At 54.3% G+C, this 19721-nt stretch overlaps 2 protein-coding genes across 4 annotated transcripts in view; both read left to right on the top strand.

Annotated features, from left to right (window-relative positions):
• The first annotated feature begins 696 nt into the window (after positions 1-696).
• Positions 697-14025, top strand: WNT6 (Wnt family member 6). 3 transcript variants are annotated; one of them, XM_039844799.1, is made up of 6 exons: positions 698-997; positions 9492-9649; positions 10067-10239; positions 10395-10615; positions 10829-11163; positions 12726-14025. In XM_039844799.1, exons 3-6 carry the CDS (start codon positions 10232-10234, stop codon positions 13185-13187), a joined length of 1026 nt encoding a protein of 341 aa, XP_039700733.1. In that variant the 5' UTR covers positions 698-997; positions 9492-9649; positions 10067-10231; the 3' UTR covers positions 13188-14025. The 3 variants fall into 3 exon arrangements, with proteins under 3 accessions (XP_039700731.1, XP_039700733.1, XP_039700732.1); XM_039844798.1 differs by lacking the exon at positions 9492-9649; XM_039844797.1 differs by lacking the exons at positions 9492-9649; positions 10067-10239 and having other exon boundaries at positions 697-997.
• A 5275-nt stretch (positions 14026-19300) lies between these two features.
• WNT10A (Wnt family member 10A) overlaps positions 19301-19721 on the top strand; it is a 12434-nt gene continuing 12013 nt past the window's right edge. Inside the window, exon 1 of the mRNA XM_039844920.1 lies at positions 19301-19305. Within this exon, the coding sequence (XP_039700854.1) occupies positions 19301-19305 (5 nt within the window). The remainder of the gene's footprint in view (positions 19306-19721) is intronic.

Below are 19721 nucleotides of genomic sequence, written 5' to 3' on the forward strand. Positions count from 1 at the left end.
ATCTCCCCTCCGCCCCCCCCCCAACACGGGCTTGAAGAGGCGGGGCGGCTGGGGGGCGAGACTGGAGGCCTAAAGCTTCCTCTTTTGCTCAAGGAATGGCTGAGAAAGAGGCGTGCGGCGCGGAGGCGGGGCTCGGTAAGAGGTGACCCCCTCCAGAGCCCACCCTTCCGAGCATCGAGTTCGACAGACACCCCTCCTGGGAGCACCCAGCGCCCCAGGCGGACTTCACCTCTGGCACACGCTCCAGCATCGCCCCCCGCACCGCCCCCAAACTCCCTACATTCCTGGGAAGTTTTCTCTCTTTACAGTCAACAAACCTGTCAAACGTCTCCCTTCCAGCCCGTCCCCCATTCCTCAGCTACTCTTCCTCCCCCCCCACCCCGCTCCACCCTACTTCCCCGCCCCTCCTGCGCCCGACTCCGCGCGGCGGCTGGGGGCTCCCATTCCGTGAGAGGCGAGGTGAGGGGGCGAGGCAGGCGGGTCCCGCAGCCACGAGCGCGCTCGGGCCCCGCCCCGGGCCCTCGCTCCCGCCCTCCGCCGGACTCCGCGCCTGCCGCCCCGGGGCGCACGGCTCCCTCCCCAGCGTCCCGCCGCCCGACTGTCGCAACTGCCACCCCCACGGCCTCCCGCCCCCGCCCCCGCCCGGCCCCGCTCCCCTCCCACCCCCGCCCCCCCGGCTCTGATTTCTTCTCCCGAGCGAGCTCGGCAGGAGACACAGGCGCTGGCTGCCCTGTCCGCTCTCCGCCTCCGCCGCGCCCTCCTCGCCCGGGATGGGCCCCCCCGCCGCAGCCAGAGCCATCGCCTCCCGGCCGCCGCCGCCGTCGCCGCGCTGGCGCTGAAGCCGGGGCCGCCGCGCGCACCAGCTGGCTCCGCAGCCTCGCCCCCTGCCCGCACTGGCTGGCGGTAGAGCGGTCACGATGCTGCCGCCTGTGCCCTCCCGCCTCGGGCTGCTGCTGCTGCTCCTTCTGTGTCCCGCGCACGTCGGCGGACTGTGGTGGTGAGTGCTGCACTGGGCGGTCCCGGCGAGGCTCCTGACGCTTGAGGGTGGGGACCTCGCGACTAGTAGCTCGGAACCACGGTCCCGCTGCCTCCGGGCTCTACCTGCGCGCTGGGGCGGTGCGGGGGAAGTGCGTAGCGCTCTCCTGCCGGCCTCCGCCAGGGGACTTCTGAACTGCGACTCAGGCGGCTCTAACCTGCCCCCACCCCCGCACATTCTATTGCATTTCCTCCTACACCCCACCTCCTTCCCAGGTTATGCGCTTAATCCAGGTCACCAAGGAATTGACGGGTGGGTAGGAAAGAACTGAGGAGACCAGGGAAAGATCTATAGTCAGAGATCCGAAGAAAAGGGTGTGTAAGGGGGGCTGTAGATTTAGGGGAAGGGAGCTGGATTTGAGGAGAAGAAAGGAACACGGTGGGAAGCCACAGGCAGATAGGGTCGAAAGGCTGCCTCTTCCCCGCCTCGCTTTGCCCACCAATCCACTAGCTTCTCTCTGGGCTTCTTCAGAATGGGCGGAAGTAGTGGGAAAGGGATGAAAAGGGGAAACTGAGTCAGGACCTTGGCTTTCTCTATTTCTTCCTCCCCAAGCAAAGAAGAGGAGGAAAGACAAGAAAGGGACCCAGGCGCCTGGGCCTTCCAGATGCGAGGTCAAGGATAAAGTGAATGTGCAGCTCAGGAGGTAGTGGGAACCGGGGAGGGTACTGATAGAAGCGAGGGAGGCCTGGCCAGTTAAGGGATGAGGACGTCTTTCCAGAACTGGCCCTAGCTAGAGCAGACAGCTAGGCAGCGAAGGTTGCAGGAACTTTGAGTTTGAGGGGCTGGGGCAGGGGCTTGGAAGGTGGGTGCCGAGTCGGGACCACTGGGTTATCTGGATCCCGCAGACTTTTTCCTTCCCAGTCTCCTGAGCTGCAAAGACCCGCCCGGAATAGCTCAGTGTTGAGGGAGGAGGGACTTGGACAATACCGCTGATGCAACGGCCAATCCTAAGAAGACAGGGTCTTGCCTATTTGCATGTCGCCATGTAATTGGCTGGATTCTTTACAGTCCACTCCTCCCCCACACCCGGATTTGGAAGGGAGGGTGGAGCAGGCAGATCTCTCTCTTCCAGGGAGATAGCAGGATGCCCACACAGAGAGCTGCTCGCCGAGATCCCTCCTCCGTGAAGAGGGGGAGACGTCCCTCGGAGGTGTCAGTGAGGGGGCAGATCGAAGACGACCCAGGTCTCGGCTAGGGAACCTGTGTCCTTTGATCCTGGCTTAGCATAATGCAGTAGCAGTTTTGAAATAAACCTAAGATCTAATCTCCGCCATTTGTTAAATCTGTGACCTTGGGCAAGTCACTTATCACTGCCTCCCGACGTCTCAACTGTAAAATAAGGAAACAATCCTCTTATCTGGCAGGCCTGCTAGGATTAGGTAGGATGATTTACAAAATGATCTGACACTGGGAAGTACTCCATAAATTTCAGTCTCCTTCTCTGCATCCCAGATTCTCCTGGCCAGAGACCTAGGTGCAAAGGGCATTCGTTTAAATTTAAAATCCAGGGTAAAGGGATCTTTCTCTTGCTCCGCAAACATACCTTTTCTAACTTTGCCCTTTCTCAAGGTTTAGGGACAGGGGTTTCTCCCTGATGTCTTGCCTTCCCTCTCCTCCCTCTCCATTTGTTCAAACTGTACTCATCCTTGCAATTAAAATCACACTTTCTTCATGAAGCTGTCATTTTGTCTTCCCTCCCTTGTCTTCCCTGTGCTCCAAATGCACCCATGCATTGGGCAACTATGTCGGTTACTGCATTTCACTGACAACCATCTCCTCTTGGGTCTCTTCCCTACTCCTAGAAGGCGGAGCCTTGGTCTTAGGGACCCTGGAGGCTAAAGGTGCTGTTTTGTGGAGTGATGCTGAATTGGCTGATTCACCTTTCTAGAGTTTGTGCCTGTGGGGGTTCTTTTGTTCAGGAAGGGCTGCTGGGTGGGAGCCAAAACCAGAGGGAGGGAGATCTGGTCCCTTGGAGACTGACCCTGAAGCTGGGAAGCAGAAAGTGGGGGAGGAGGGGAGGAGGGCAGGTGTGGGAGAACACAGAGGCCTTCATGGCCACAGCTGCAGGGCGAGCAGGGTGAAGAGTGAGGGGCTGGGGTGATAAGGTATCTGGAGACTGCCTCACTCAGATGCTTCTCAGAGAACCTACCTCTCCCTCCTGCCTTGGCCCCCTCACTCTCCTCTGTCTGTTTTCGATGCTTCATTCCTTTGGTCTGAGCCCAGATTTCCTTTCTCAGGATCTTTGACTCTGCTTGCTTACACTCCTGTCCTCACCACACCCCATCATTGCCCTTTAAGATAAGGTTTGGGCTAGTGGGCCAGACCCAGCATCCCGGGTGGCCTGAGGCCCCTGCCACTCTTTGTCTCACGCTCACCCTCCAACTTCACTTAGGCTAGGAGCTTTTTCAGACCAGGAACTTCCAAGCTGTTTCTTGATGTCTAGGAGCTGCTTGCTGTCCCTCTTCTCCCTCCTTTTCGGAGAATGCTAGCTAGGTCAGGGCTCCAGTGATGGACGAGAAAGCAGCTGGACCCTCGGCAGCTCACTGCAGTCCACTCTTACATTCTGGCAGTAGCCAGACTGAGAGCAGGGAGGACACCAGGAACTCTGAGTGACAGGACTATCCTGTTTGAGAAAGGAGGGTCCTGGAGGTTCTGGCCCAGGAATAGGCTCAGAGACCTGGCTCCAGGTTCCAGAGGTTTCCCTTTCACTCCTTTCCCTCTTTCCCTTCTTCCCCTGAAGAAATTTATCTTTTCTAAACTCTGCGTCCAGCCTCTGTCTCTCTCCCATCTGTAACCCTATCTTTGTGAATCACAGAATCCCAGATTCCAGGACATTGGCCAAGCTGTCCTGAGGCCATCTTGTCTGGCCCACTGCTTCTGGGCCATCCAGCTTATACTCTGGCCCTGGCAGATCCCAACTTGAGAATGAGGCAGGGAATGAGGCTATAGCTTTCTGGTCACCAGCTCCCACCCCTTCTACCCACTCTCTGTCCCCCTCCAGGAAGTTCTCATTATCTGACCTATCTTTATATACCTTCAATCAGTGGATGTAGAAAATAGCTCACTCTCACAGAATAGCCAAATCAATCTCCCTTCTTCTCTCTTCCTCTTTCCTCTTTCTGTTTTATATTTTCAGTGAAAGAAACTAACCCTCCCCTTGTTCCACTGGGAAAAACACCACCCAGTCTCACTTCCTTCCCCCATCTCATTTTGCCTTTTGCCCCCCACCCCAACCTTCCCTTATGGAAACAGAAACTGGAGGCCTAGGACAGCCTCATCTCTGGTCTCACAGGGAGGCAGGGAAGGGACCAGACTTCTTCCCGACACCCAGGTTTTCCAGCTGTGACCTCAACCCCAGGCTGGGCCTGGCCACCTTTCCCATCCCATTTTTATCTGGGGCCCCTGACCCTTCGTGGGCAGTCCTGTTGTTGGCCCCTGCCAAGCTCTGTGTGGGGTGGGGTTGGGGGTGGGGTAGCCATCCAGTCCCACCCTCCAGGCCTCTTGCCTTGGCAGCTTCCCCTGGTGGGAGACAATGGGGCTGTGAGCAGAAAAGGGCAGGGGCAAAAGGAGGCTGGCTTGATCTGGGCCAGAGCATGCCCTGAGCCCACCAGTGTCCTGGCACTGTGACACTTCCTGGGGGGTGGAGCCCCCTCCTGCCCTGTTCTCATCCGGAGCCAGGCGTGGGGCGGGAGGGCAGTCAGTGAGAGGCTTGATCACCAGGGCCCAGCGAGGGAGATTCAGAATGTGTACTTTGATGGAGAAATGCAGCTGTGAGGAGATGAGGCGAGGGCGGGGTGGGCAGCCAGGCCATGGTCAGGCTGGCAGCAGGGCACCCAGCCAGCCAGAGGAGGAGGCACTCAGGGAACACAGAAGCCTGTTCCCGAGGACTGGGGAGAGTGCCCTCTAGCCTGAGTCCTCCTTCCTGCCTGGAATGGCATGGGAGGGGAGACCGTGGGTACTTCCCCTGGAAGGCCTGAGGAAGGGCTGGTGCAGGGAAGGTCACTGGAAGGGTTCTTCTCCTGTTTTCCACCTGACCTCTTTGGCTGGATCCTCCAGCTCTGAGCCCTCCATTTAATCCAGAAATGAGACCAAAAAAGGACTTCAAGATCATCTGGTCCAATCTTCTCACTCACAGTGAGAAGTCCAACAAAGTCCAGGGACAAGAGGTGGCCTGAGGCACACAGAATGCTGAGCACTGAAGCGGAGAGTCTACTTCCTGCTGAGCATCTCACCCTGCTTGCCATGGGGTGGGGGTCAGGGAAGGGGTACAGGGCCTTCCACAGTCTCCTTCTGCTCCTACACCCTCACTCTCACATGGGTGCTCCCCACCTCAGTAAGGGAGAGCAGAAGGCATATGACAGGTTCTCCTCAGGGTATCCAGAAGGTCAGTGCATCCACTCTTTGGCCTCATATAGCCCTGATCAATAGGAAGTCTCTTATATGTTGAAGTCCGTCAGGGAAGGGAAAGACCCTGCCTCTCCTGAGAGAGCGTTGGGAAGGAGAAAAGTGTGAGGAGGTGGAAAGGCCAGTGTCCAGGTCTGGGCAGAGGAAAGCAGTTGGGGGGTGGGATGGGGAGAGGGGTGGCATGGGGTGGCTGGTGGTGGGCGGTGGGAGGCAGGGTTAATGGAGCTGGGGCATCAGTGGCTTTGATGTGGTGGTTGGAGTGGGGGTAGGGGTTGGGGGAGGGGGAGCAGTAATTACTGAGTTAGACAGAGCAGGACAGGACAGGCTGGCGGGCACAGGCCCGGGCTCAGCCGCCTCGCAGCCAGCCGTCAGGCAACATTTTTCTGCCCCTTCTCCGCCACCCACCTCCCCCACCCCTGCGCAGCCCTCGCCCACAGCCCCAGGGTTCAGGGCTCCCTCTGCTGGCTTCTGGGAGGTGGGGGTCAGATGAGAGACCCTGGGGGTGAGTCTGGGGAAATAGAGAGGAGCTGGCTGTGAGACCCTTCAGAGGAGACTGGCATCAAAAAGGGTCTGTGACCCCTTTGGCCTCAATGATCCACCCAGGAGTGTTTGCTGGGGAAGAGGAGGGGTCCTAGAGGGTGCTTCTGGTCCATAGGGCGAAGGAGACACTGAGAAATAAGGGCAGAAAGTTGGAAAAAAGAGGAACCCACAAACGTCGCCTGCACGCCTACTGTTTGCCCTGCACTGTGCAGGCCAAGAGATGAATAAGGATGTCAATGGTAGCCCACAGGCTTTTTCTATATGTCACCTGGGAAGTAGGCAGGTGTTATTATTTGTTCCCATTTTACAGTTGCAGAAAAAGGCTCAGAAAGTTAAGTGTCATCATCCATTCAACAGATACTAAGTGCCAAGTTCACATGCTAGGGACTTGCTCAACATCATAGAACAAGCGAACAGCAGAGCCCAGATCCAAACACGGGTCCCCTGGATCCCCAAAGCCCTGAGTGTGTTCTGCTACTGACATTTCGCTTCCTCGCGAGATCTTTGTCTTTAACGAGTTTTCTATCTAATTGGAGAGATAAGACAAGAAAACATGACAAATAATTATGCCACTCGCAGGATAACAAGCACTCCCAAATGAGTGACAGGTGGCATGATGTAGAGGAGGGAGGAAGCCAGTGAAGGCTGAAGCCCAGAGGAGGAGGCTTAGGGTAAGCGGGATCTGAGGTGAGCTTAGATAGATACTGGGTAAGGTTTTGATGACTTAGGAGTCTAGAGGAGGTGGCCCTCCAGAAATTTAGTGGTATAATCTGAGATGCTTGCAGCTGGCTGCTTACTCCAACCCTGATAGGAGTAAGGGCTATGTGGGGGATAGCATGCGAGGCCTCTTGAGGTCTTCTGAAACCTCTGGTGGCCATTTCCCTACAACCTCTTGGGTTTTAAAATAGTCACCTAAGGTTCTTGCAATGGGGACCCCTCCACTGAGTGACCAGGGTCAGTCTCCTCCCTTCTCAGATTGTTCATCTATATAATGGGGGTGAGATTGGTGGAGCTGGACTCCATGATCTTCAGCATTCTCTTTGGCCCTCTGAATCCAGGACAGGAAAGGTAGGTTAGGCCAGAACCTGGGGCCTCCCTTAGATCTACGGATGTTGTCAGTAGGAACTGGCTGGCCCCTGATGCCGCCTCACTCAGCTATTGATTTTATTAACCAAGGTCCCTGGTGGGGAGATCTTGGCGCAGGCCAAGCCAGTTAGAGTGGCTAACTAACCCTAGGCTTGTCCCTTCTTGTCTGCATTCTGATTTCTTTTAGGGCTAGCCTCATTGTTTCTATGCCCAGGAATGTCTATTTGTTCAGGATCTATATTATATATTTCTTGCCACCACTGTGCTTCAGCCCTCCAAACACACAGATGTTTCCAAAAGGGTATATCTTCTCTGGGCTGATCCCAGAACAATGCTGACTCAGAGGCACCAATAGCAGAGTTCATTTCCTAAGGAAGCAGAAGGGAAGGAAGGAGGGTAAAGGAAGAGGGGAGATGGGGGAGTTATTTCTTGATGTCGAGTCAAGTGTTAAAGTTAGAGGGGGCATGCAAGCCTTTCATGCTAACTCCTCATTTTTCTGAAGGCCAGAGAGGGAACTAACTGACTTGCCCAGAGTGGCTCAGCCCACCCAGAGCTGAAAGAGACCAGGGTACTAAAGCAAGGCTCAGTGTTTTGCCTAGCGCCCTCCTGTCACTCCTTTCCTGGAGTTTCCTTTTCTGTGACTTGAGGATGGGAGCGAGGACAGGAGGGCAGGGAGCAAGTTGGTCCCTTGGGATTCTGGCTGCTACTATTGCCCATCCCTTCTCCTGACCAGCTTGTAAACAAGTCTAGTTCCCAGGCAGGCAGCCAGCCTGGGGAGCCAGACCCAGACCAGGAATCGACTCTGGGGCAGCCCCTCAATGCCAAGAAGGGCCAGCCCCACCTCCTGAAGGGCCCTGCCCTTCATGCTCCTCCTGATTCCTTTATCTCTAGCCCCTGGGAAGCAGACAAGGTCAGGAGGTTTTTGCCTTTCTCCCCTGCATATCCCCTCCTCCTGCTTTCCTAGGGCAGGAGGGAGAGGAGAGGGATGGGGACGCGGTAACCTTGGGAAGATAAGGCCTGCCAACCTTGGGAAATTGGGGAGTTAGCAGAGGGTAGAGTTGGGGAGCAGAACTGCGGAACTTAGCAGCATGGGGAGGAGGATACGTTTGCAGAGCTCCAGACTCCTAGGTGGAGTCCTGGGCAGGAAAGGCACTGGACAGCCTAGGAAGGTCTGCTTCCCTGCCTCTGAATCCAGTGGGGAAGAAAAAATGTTTACGGAAACTAATTAGGAGTCATGAAATGACATGTGGACAGGGGCTTGGCTCAAGTGATGACCTTCTCCTTAGGTGGCTCCTCCATTCAATCGAACATGTATTAAATAGTATTCACTGTAATATTATAGTAATTGTCCATAATATGCAAATTTTCATAAAAATTATGGGGGGTAAATATGAATTAAGCCTCTAAAATTCTGCCTGGGAGACAAAGAAAAATGATAGTCCTAACTCTCAAGTTGCTTATAGTCTTATCTACTGACTCTGTATGAGCATGCTAGAAGCTGCTTCAAATTCTTTTTGTAATGAGGTAGAATAAGTGGATGGAGAGGAGGAATAGATGATAGATAGATAGATAGATAGATAGATAGATAGATAGATAGATAGATAGAGGGACTGATCAACTCTTGAAGGTCACTAGACCTTTGGGACCCAGCCTGGCTGCCCTACCCTTGGCCCACTGCTCACTGCTCCATTCATCACTTCTCTAGGGTTGAGTAAGAGTTGGGGCTGGACCTTCCCAGGCTACAGTTGGAGTGCAGTGATGGGCAGGTCCTAAGCATGGAGGAGGGAAGGTCTGGACTATAAGTCTCTCCACTGAGGAGAGAACCTTAGCCTCGATTACTTGGGTAGGATGATGACAGTGACCTGTAGAGTAGTGTGTATGTGGGGGGTGGGGGTAGGAGACCTTAAAAGACTGTGCTTACACATCTTCTGGCAACCACCGCCTTCAAGCATCTCACTCCACAATGTTGAGAAGTTCCACCTTAAGACCTAAATTCCTCTTGCTGCTATTCAAGCCCATTACATCTCATTGTTGTGGGGCCAGAACATGCCTGGGCAGCCTGTACTTGTGGAGCAAATGGGGACAGTGGAGGTGGATGTACACTAACGCTAAACTGAAAAGAGGCCACCTTGACCTTTGACACATATCTACCACCATTTTTCTCTACATTTTCTAACTCCTGGTGCCTCTTCTCTCTCCCTGCCCAGAGTCTTTTTCTACCCTCTGCTGAAGGGTTTTTGAGTGGTCTCAAGTTACTTTCAGCTTCCAAGTGCTCAACCCACTCATTCCTACAAGAAAGGAATCCCAGTTAAGCATTCAAATAAGAGCAGTGTGATGGAAGCCCTTCCATCCAGGTGTGAATACCCAGCTGACTTAACCTTCAGGGGTCTGGTAGGTGGAAACCAAATGGTAGCTCTCTTGTCAGGTGGAATGAAGGCTGGGAATGGAGGGATTTCTGAAAGTACGTGATACCCACCCAGCTGGTATCCCCTGTCTCCAATCAGTTATGTCACTCCAGTGAACAGGGGTTGGCTTGCTGCCATCCTGCTGTGGAAAGGCTACAGATCTTGAAGCAGGAGAAGGGTGAGTATCACCTACTTCGTGGCACTTCAGAGACTCAGCCTCCAGCTCTTATTCCTGCTCTCCAGTCCAGGGAAACAGAGGATATCAGGGTGGTAGGTCCCACCTTAGAGATCAAAGCCCAACCTTCCCATTTTACAGAAGGAGAAACGTGGTCTAGAGATGGAGTGTGACTTTCCTCAGAGGCTCCATTCCCTTGCCATTTTAACGTTCCGTGGCTATCTAAATCCCTGAGATTGCCTCTGCCTTTTTAGCATCAGGGCTGTTCAGCTGACGCATATCTAGCTTGTGGTCCACTACGACCAGATTGTTTTCTGATACTGCCTACTTTTCTTTAATATCTATACATACTTTCTTTTCTTTGACAGCCTTCTTGATCTTCCTTCTGTTAATTTCTTCCTTGTCTCCCTTTTGGGCCAGGCCTGTTGAATTTTAGTCTTGGTCTACCTGGTGCCAGCTGCCTTCACCTTGAGTCAAATTCCTATAAGGATTTATTAATGAAGATGTGCACAGAAGGATAAGACTGAATCCTTGCTCTATAGCAATTTCAGTCTAGAATCTAGTTAAGAGGTGACACAGACATGGATGAAATGGTAAGAGAACCAGATAGGAGAACCTCAACCTCAGTTGGGAGGGTGGGGTAGGGAAGAGGCATGTCCCAGCTCCTGGCTGAGGGCTGAAGGGTCTGGTCTCCCTTACCCCCAGCCCTTTGAGTTATGCCCTTGACCTGCTGTGTTTTGCTTCCCAGGGCAGTGGGCAGCCCTTTGGTCATGGACCCTACCAGCATCTGCAGGAAGGCACGGAGGTTGGCAGGGCGGCAGGCTGAGTTGTGCCAAACAGAGCCGGAAGTGGTGGCTGAGCTAGCTCGAGGCGCCCGGCTGGGGGTTCGAGAGTGCCAGTTCCAGTTCCGATTCCGCCGCTGGAACTGCTCCAGCCACAGCAAGGCCTTTGGGCGCATCTTGCAGCAGGGTCAGTGTGGGGAGGGAACCAGGGGTACCAGAGGAGAGGGTGGGGGTTTGGGGAGGCTGCCTGAGCCCTATCTCTTCCATGAATCTCTGGGCACCCCGCCCTGACTCTGTCTCCCAGGCCCTCCCAGCCCCACGCCTTACTGCCTCACCCATCATAGTCCTCCAGGACTCAACTTTGGTGCTGCCAGCTGACTGCCCCTCCCTGCCTCCACAGACATCCGAGAGACTGCCTTCGTGTTTGCTATTACTGCTGCAGGCGCCAGCCACGCGGTCACACAGGCCTGCTCCATGGGAGAGCTGCTGCAGTGTGGCTGCAAGGCGCCCCGCGGGAAGGCCCCGCCACGACCCCTGGGCCTGCCAGGCACCCCTGGGCCCCCTGGCCTCACAGGATCCCAAGATGGCAGTGCTGCCTGGGAGTGGGGAGGCTGCGGCGATGACGTGGACTTCGGGGACGAGAAGTCGAGGCTCTTTATGGATGCGCAGCACAAGCGGGGACGTGGAGACATCCGTGTGTTGGTGCAACTTCACAACAATGAGGCAGGCCGGCTGGTAAGTATGGGCAGGGACATATAAGAGCTGGTGTGTGCACGTGAGTGTGGAGATATGTGTGTGCATGTAGAAATGTGTGAGCATGTGTGAGTGGATGTAGGAGAGTATGCGTGTGTCAGTGGATGTGAGAGAGTGTGTGAATGTGGGCGGGCAGGTGTGGGAGAGTGTGGGGTGTGTGTGTGGGAGCGCATTTGTGGAAGCGTGTGAGGGAATAAGGGTATGTATGTGTAGGAGTGTGTTAAATGTCTGGGAGCCAGCATGGCGGTGGGGGGCACTTGGGAACATTGGTTAGGAGCCTGGATGGGCATGTGGGATGAGAAGTGGCCAGCCTAGAAGATGGAGTCACTTGGGGCGGGCATACTTCTGAGACAGACAGGTGGGGTAAAGCTTGGGGTAGGTAGAGATATAGCTGCCAGGACAAGGACAGAGGATGGAGACAAAGGTTGGGAATGAAAGAAAAGATAGAAGCTGGGGCAAAATTATGGGGTCTAGAGGTATGGGAGCTGGGAGACAGGAGGGAGGTCTGGAAAGGGGCTAAAGCAGGCCCAAGGGGAAACGGGCTTGGAAAGGAGCAGATCCTGGTGGAGGTGGGGGCTGCGGGGCGATCAGGTAGAGGCCAAGAAAACCGTGACTTCATCTGGGCTCTTGTCGACTGGCTGCCCTGCAACCCCAGACCAGGCCCCACACAGGACCTTGGCAGCCTCTCCCCTTCCCTCCACAAAGAGGAGGGTCCCCGAGGTCTTGTTTAGGGACAAGAAAGCCGTCTGGGTCACATGTTTCCAGGGGGAAGGAGAAGCCTGGGAGGGAGAAGAGGACACAAGTATCCGTAGATCAGATCGGCCCCTGGACTCTGAGCTTCCGGAGATGATCTTCCTGGGTCATTTGCTCCCATAAATCTCTAGTGGGGTTGAGACTCTTAGACACAAATAGCAAATAAAGGGTAGGACTCCTGGGTTCCAGTTCTCAGTAGTGCATCCACAGTGGGCCCTCCTGCACCCTATGTCTAGGTTCTAGCTCTAGGGTCACCCCCACACACATCCTGTGTCCTCTAGGGTTTGGGCATGAGGCACTGGGCAGGGGGGTAAAAGGGGGCCCAGAGAAGAATGTCCTGACAGGCCCACATACCTGTCAGAGAGGATTGGGGAGGGGTGGTGGAGCCAGCTCTTAGTCTCTGCTCAGCCCTGCCTGGGGCCCAGAGGGTTGGCAGGAAGAAGGAAGATGGGACAGCGACCACCTCCCCACCTCCTCCAGGGAGAATCTCGCCCCTGCTGTCCATTCTGCTTTCTCCCCGATTCCCTGGCTTTGGATCTCGGAATCTCTGCGCTGGATTCTGGCCCCCACGCCCCACTTCTCCTGCTCCTCCATCCGTTTCATTCTTCCTCCTCTCGGAGCTGTCGCTCCCCCGATTTCCTTCTCCCCAGCTTTCGCTTTCCTTCCCCTGCCCCCTGCTCTTTCCTCTCTTCCACCCACTCTCCCCATCTTATTTTCCGTCGATCCTCTGGGCCTTTTCGCACCCCGCACTCTCCATATGTCCGCATCTCCCTCTCCTCTGTTCCCTGCAGGCCGTGCGGAGCCATATGCGCACCGAGTGCAAGTGCCATGGACTGTCGGGCTCGTGCGCGCTGCGCACCTGCTGGCAGAAGCTGCCCCCGTTCCGCGAGGTGGGCGCGCGGCTGCTCGAGCGCTTCCACGGCGCCTCGCGTGTCATGGGCACCAATGATGGCAAAGCTCTGCTGCCTGCTGTCCTCAGTCTCAAGCCACCGGGCCGCGCTGACCTACTCTACGCCGCCGACTCGCCTGACTTCTGCGCCCCCAACCGGCGCACGGGCTCCCCCGGCACGCGCGGCCGCGCCTGCAACAGCAGTGCCCCGGACCTCAGCGGCTGCGACCTGCTGTGCTGCGGCCGCGGGCACCGCCAGGAGAGCGTGCAGCTCGAGGAGAACTGCCTATGCCGCTTCCACTGGTGCTGCGTAGTGCAGTGCCACCGCTGCCACGTGCGCAAGGAGCTCAGTCTCTGCCTCTGACCCTCCGCCAGCCTCTCCAAACTACGCGCAGTGTCGCTTCTCGGTACCTGCGCGACCTCTGGGCTCCAGCAGGGGGCGCTGTCCTGTCCCGGCTTCCCCGAGTGAAAGTCCATCTCCCAAGCCTCTGGAAACTGTGAGGTGGAGAGGCTTGAGGCAAACGACCGCCCAGGAAGGCCCAGGCACCCGAGGGAGCCTCGAGAAGCGCTCTGGGGGTTTCTGGGGGAGACTATACAGGCCCTCTCTCTCCTTGGCCCCCAGATGGAAACCAAAGAGCCCTTTACTAGGCCTCTGGATGCGGGACACCTCAGAACTGCTGGCCACGGGTTGGGTGGGTGAGTTTAGTAGCAATAAAGATATTTAAACCAATAGTCCTGGGCCCACAGTTTGGGAGGGGGTCCGGTCTCCTGCGGGTTGTCATGGGGCCAGGTTCTGGAATTGTCTAAAGGGAGCCAGTTTTGATAGAACTAGCTATTCAGAACTCATCAACCTGGGTCCCTGTCTTCACTCTATGAGACTGGGTTTTCCTGGCAGCTGCCATGAAGAGTGCCAGATCTTTCCTTAGCATTCTTCTTGTTCACTCTTGTTACAAAGCTAGGGCCTGGATCTGCAAGCTGGGAAAGAAGTAGCAATCCCTTTTTAAAAGAGCCGACTGAGAAGACCTGGGGAAAGGACCAGAAGCTTCTGATGGTGTACTGAGCTTTCAGTTCAGCCCTCATCTTAATTCTAGGAGTGTGTGACACTTTTATCTGCCTTTCAGTTTCTGTGACCCCTGGGGAACCTGTGGGTAGACTTTTAGGGCCACCCAAGCCCATAGGATTAAAGCACTTTATGAACTGTAGAATGTGATGAAATATGTTATCAGTAACATAAGACTTACCATTGAAACTAACTTCAATCCCATTTACATTGAATAGAGTGCCCAGAACAGCATTTCTAATTACACTGAGAAGGAGACGCAGAAAAGCTGTCTCAAAGTTTTTCTTGGCACCCAATCGCATTTTCTTCCTTCTAGTTCTTTCTTGGGAAGCTCATGGTAATTGGGAAAGGAAGAGAGGAAGGGTTTGGGGTTCTGAGTTCTCCAGAGCTAACTGTCATGCCCCCATCTTCCTCCAGAGAGAATGAGTGAGGGTATGGCCCAATGTCTGGGATTCAGAGCCCCAAATTTCCCCACAGTCCAAATACTGCGGTGGGGGAATGACTCCCTCATTAAGATATGTAGGGCAAAGCAAGAGCTTTGGATTCAGATGCTCTAGGTTTGAAGCTGGTGCTCCTGCTTAGAAGTTTACAGCACAGGCCATGTTAGTCTCAGTTTCTTTCCCTGTATAATGGGAATATCATCCTGTTTCAGTTATCCATTGCTACATAACAAACAACCCCAACATTACTCCTCACGACCCTCTAGGTCAGGAAATTGGCAAAACTCAGCTTGGTGGTTCTGCCTCTTATGGAAGAACCATTGGTTGTAGTCATTCATTTGGCTGCATTCTGACGGAGGCTGGGCTGGTCTGGACAGTCCACGAGGCTTCACTCATATATGTCCAGTGCCTCAGAGCTTCTCCCGTGGTCTCCTTCTCTCCATGTGCCTAGCTTGGGCTTCCTCACAGCCTTGTGGCCTCAGTGTAATTGGACTTCTTACATAAGCTGGCTTTCAAAATAAGCTGTACCAAACTCAAAGGCAGAAGCTGCAAGTCTCTTCTTAAGGTCCAGCCTCAGAAGTTGCACAGCATTGCTGGCACTCCCGGCCAAAACTCAAAGAAAGGGGAAATAGACTCCACCTCTCCGTGGGAGAGTGGCAGAGAATTTGCAGCCATCATAATCCATCCCATGTTCTCATAGAATTGTGGAGAAGATATTTCAAACTATGAAAAACACTTCACACAGCATTTGAGACAATAATTTATGTCAAATTTCTGTTTACTCAATGGTAGTTACTGTGAGAATGGGGCTAGACAGTGGATGTTTTACAGCTATTAGGCAGGTTCTGATTGCAAATGAAGTTACCTAACTCAAACTAGCTTGGGCCAAGCAAAATTAATTAATGGGTCTTATACCTGGCAAGTCCAGGGGTAAGACTGAATTCAGGCACAGCTGAACCCAGGGGCTCAAAGGATGTCGTACGTCTCTTCCCCCGCCCCTACCCCTATATCTATTGTTTCTGCTTATCTCTGCCCCTCTTGTCATGCCGTCCTCATTCTCTCCTGCTGCAGATAGACTTTTGCTAAATATAGGCGGCCCTATGCCTACATTTGTAGAGCCGGTGATCTGAAAAGGAATGGCCTTCCCAGAAGAAGTCCTGAGGAAGACTCTGATTGGGTCAGCTTGGTTCACTTGCCTATTCCTGAACCAAAAGCAGTGTCCAGGGAGATGTGCTACTCTGACTGGGATTGGCAGCCCCCTAAGGCCACAGGGAATGGAGGCCAGGGAGGAGAGCAATACTCTTCAAATGAAACAGAAGGAAGGGGAACTCATTCAGAATGTGACAGACCCTAAACATGGATTCCAGTGCATCTGTTCTCTCCAGCACAATGCCCCTGCAGAACCTAGCCTGGTTCAACCCTCAGGGATCAGATTGGGGCCCCAGTGTGTAACCTGTCTGGGGTGGAGGGGTGTATCAGGCTGCTGTGGGAAGAAAGGAGCGTCTGGGTTTTCCTTCCTCCTGGCTCCCTCAGGTCAAATGCCTGGGCTTTGGGGGAAGTGTCATGAAGAAGTTGGACTGACAACCTCTCAACTCAAGCGAGCTTGGATTACTTACCAAGTTGGGAGAGTGGAACTGGCATCGTGGGCCACATGCAAGCGAAATAAAGCTCCCTGCAGATAGAGTTCATATGCGCAGCACTGCCTTCCCCAGAGGTCTGCGCTAGGTACTTTTACAATAATTTCCTGTACTTCTCTCAGAGACCACCAGGGGGTGCACTGAGCCCAGTTTCCCTATTAAAAGGGACCAACCGACAGAATCTGCGAGACTGCTGGGAAACTCAGAGTAGTGGGCAGGAGAGGGTAGGATGAAAGGAAGCAAGGAAATCCACAGATAGCTCCGGTCAAGCTGTTAGGGTTGCAGACTGTCTGGGACCTCTGGGCTGGCCCAGACCTAGGGCTGGGATGCTCACCTCCCACTCTTTACTTCCAAATCCTGGCAGGGGAGTGGTATGGGGTGGATGATGATGGACTTCCTTCTCCATGGTGCCAGAGAGGGAAACTGAGGGTGTGGAATGAATTGACACCAACCCAAGCAGGTTAAAAGTAATTTAGGGAAAGTAGTATGATACAATGAAAAAAAAAAAAAAGCCTAATTTGTTACCTCAACTTTGATCAAGTCAGTTAATCTCTAAAATGTGGGTGCCTGGTAGCATTTCAGTACATTGTAAGAGTACACCGAAATCTTCAAACTGCTAGTCACATATTAGTTGTCCATATTCTGTGACCAAGCCCAGAAGGAGTCTAGGAACTGTCATTTGTGGCGGGTGAGAGTAATGGCTCAAGAAGTACCATTTTGACAATTTTCCTGGTCTTCTTTGCTAAGAGATGGCTCTGTGCTCTTGCACTGCTGCTTGGGAAGGCAGCTGGAAGCAGAAATCAGAAATGCTCCAGGACATCACCCCCGTTGCTCCCCCAGTTGCTCAGCCCCAGGCACAGTCTAAGCCATCAAGGTTTCCCACTCACTGACTGGTGGGGGACATGTGGAGCTGGCGAGTTGGGAGAAGAGCACAGAGATGCCCCAGATGTGTGCATGATCACATCAGGAACAGCCAGAGTACGAGCAGATGGGTGGGGAGGCCATCTGGAAAGCCCAGGATCAGCCTGAGGCTGAGGGCTCAAGAAGCATTTCCCCTTCCCTTTAATGACCAAATATATAAGGAGTTTGGGAGACTAAAGCGGCAAGCTATGGCCCCTTACCTTGTTGATGGGTGGTGGTCCCTAAGACCCAGACAAAAGGGCGAAGAGCTCCCTTAGCAGTCTAGGACTCCTTTCCCTATTTTTCACCAAGACAAACTTGTGTGGCAGAGCATCTGGACTGAGTTGGCCTGCTTTGGGCTGGGGCTATGAGGGTCCCACCTGTTCTAACTCTGGTGCCTCTCCAGCCCTCCCTTCCCTGCAACCTCCTCCAGAGTCACCACAGCTGGAACCATTCTCCAAGCTGCCTTTCATCCCTGGTGCCCCCCACCCCAACCCAGTGGGTCCTGTAATTGTGGTCTCAGGCAGTGGCTGTGGGGGCCGGGGCTGGGTGAGGGCCAGAACCCAGGGCAGGTCCAAGGTGGGGCCTGGCGGCTGTTGATAGGGGCTTGCCCATGGCATGCATCAGATGGGCCTGGGACCCAGACACATTTTCTGGTCCTCATTTCCACATACACCAAGACCCTATTCCTGCATATGTCTTCTTCTCCCTAGACTGTACAGAGGTGTCCCAGGCTTGGGTGCCTTTAGACACTCATGACATCAGGCCAGAAGCACACCTGAGTGTAAGCAAGGTTTGGGCATCATTATTTGAATCCTGGGGTTTTCAAAGAAAGTGTCTTCTCTCTCTCCTGTACAGTCCTATAATTCATGAACAGTAGAGGGTAGGGGGACAAAGAGACCCTCCCTCATTATAGGAGGCCAAAGGAAAAAATTCAGTTTCCTAGGCAGGTCTGCAGCTTTTCCCAAATATGATCCTTACAAAAATCACTTGAGATACCAGTTAGAAATGCAGAATCTCAGGTCTTGCCTCTAGAAAGGCTAATTCAGCTGCTTGGGGCTGGAATCAGTATTTCCCACAATGGCCCATCCCAGGGGATAGATATGATGCATGGATCCTTGGAAATGCGAGCACTAGACAGAGAATAAGAAGAATTAGGAACCCATTCTGGGTGTCATGTTCCAAATGGGTGTGTTCCGAATCCTTTCTGGGCCTCAGTTTCCCCAACAGCCAATGGGAGTGTGACTCTCCAGCCTGGCTCGTCCCTGCTGGTGCCCTCTCCCACCCTGGGCTCCTGCCTCCTTCCTAGGTTGAGTCTGGTCCTGCCCTGTCCCTCCCCATACTCTTCCTAAACTCTAGTCTCATGTTGTCCTTGTCCCTGTGGCATGGTAGGGGAGAGTGGGGAGGGCAGGGGGAGGCTGGGGTCAAACAAGGCTCTGGCTAAAGCAGACTGCTTCCTGCCCCCGGCTGTTTTCCTGCTGTCCAGCCAGACTGCTCCCCCCACTGCCCCACCCCCACCCCCAGCAGCCTCAAGCCCTTAATTCCTGACAGCTGCGGTGGCTGCTGGCTGAGATGGGGGAATGAAGGGGGGAGTATGCCGTCAGCCTGCTGTTGCTCAGGCTGCCCCTACCACCTGACAGTCTGAGGACATGGAAGGCCCCACCCCTCTCTTCCAGTTCCCCAGGGATGGCCAATTCCAGGAAAGGGCCCCCTTTGTCTCAGAGCCCAGAGGCTTGGGTAGTTTGTCCTTAAACCAGGAAGGGTTCTCTTCAGACAGATGGGACAGTGAGGTTGGGAGGGAGGGAGGTTTACAGAGTGGGAGGCTTGCGCCCATTTTATAGAGGAAGCTAAGGCCACAGTGGGAGTAGGATTCACTATCAGGGACCAGGCGAGAACCAGAAACAGAAGGTGGAGCCTCTATCACCAACCCTCTGGCTCTCAGGCCCTGGCCTGGGTCCAGTACACTCACCCCATATCGAGCTGAGCTCAGAAATCAGCTACCGTGGGAGGACAGGAAGGGGTCCCGAGAGGAGCGGACCTGAGTCAGGAGGGTGGTGTTGGAGAGCTCCCAGAGGACCAAGTACAAGTGGCAGGGGCCAGAGCGAGACCTGAAGCATCTGCAGGAAGTACCTAGGCAAGCAGTACTCAGTGTTAATGCCTCTCCTGCTGTGCTCAGGGTCAGGTGAACTGGATTTGGTTGCAGCTCTTTCACCTACTTGCTGTGTGACCTTGAGTAAGTCACAACCCTCTCTGAGCCTCAAAAAATTTTTTTAAATAGGAGGGGATGAAATAAGATGGCCTAGAAACACACTTTTAGGATTAAAAGGCTCTCTAATTTCTCCACCCAGAGTGTGCCACTCCAGGGTGATCTGCTCCCGGACAAGCATTTACTGCTGGAGTCACAGCATTTCTTCCTTCATTGGCGAGGTGAGGCGACGAGATGAGGTGGGCCTCATTAACCTCATTTCACTAAGGAACAGAGTGTGGCTCAGTGAACAGCAGGCACCTGTTTAAGGTCCCACAGCAAAGGAGAATAAGATCCTGAGGCTGCCAACCCCCCTTGCAGGACCCCACACCTGTCTCACCAGCCAAGCCTGGGAATTCCCTCCTGAGGAGCCGGGAGGCGAGCAGAGGGGCCATCCCCTCACCTTGAGCCCCTGCAGGTGTGTATACTGGCGCGGGGGAAAACGCTCTCCAGCAGCTGCGTCTCAGCCAGGCACCCACACCTCCCAATAACACACCTTCAAACACAAAACAGCACGCCCTGCGCACTGACACCTTCCCAGGGCGGGTGTGCACAGACCCCAACACCTCTCCTTCCCCTGCCCTCTCCGCGGCCAGCCGCTTCCACCCAAAGTCCT

The sequence above is a fragment of the Pteropus medius genome, unplaced genomic scaffold, assembly GCF_902729225.1.
Source record: "Pteropus medius unplaced genomic scaffold, Ma_sr-lr_union100, whole genome shotgun sequence".
In the NCBI taxonomy this organism is placed as follows: Eukaryota; Metazoa; Chordata; class Mammalia; order Chiroptera; family Pteropodidae; genus Pteropus; species Pteropus medius.

What these genes read in the sequence shown, in the direction of transcription:
- WNT6 (XM_039844797.1), top strand. Translation starts at nt 918, where the DNA reads ATGCTGCCGCCTGTGCCCTCCCGCCTCGGGCTGCTGCTGCTGCTCCTT. An exon ending in CACGTCGGCGGACTGTGGTG is followed by an intron (nt 998 to 10,394) that starts GTGAGTGCTGCA and finishes TTTGCTTCCCAG; the next exon opens with GGCAGTGGGCAGCCCTTTGG. An exon ending in TGGGCGCATCTTGCAGCAGG is followed by an intron (nt 10,616 to 10,828) that starts GTCAGTGTGGGG and finishes CTGCCTCCACAG; the next exon opens with ACATCCGAGAGACTGCCTTC.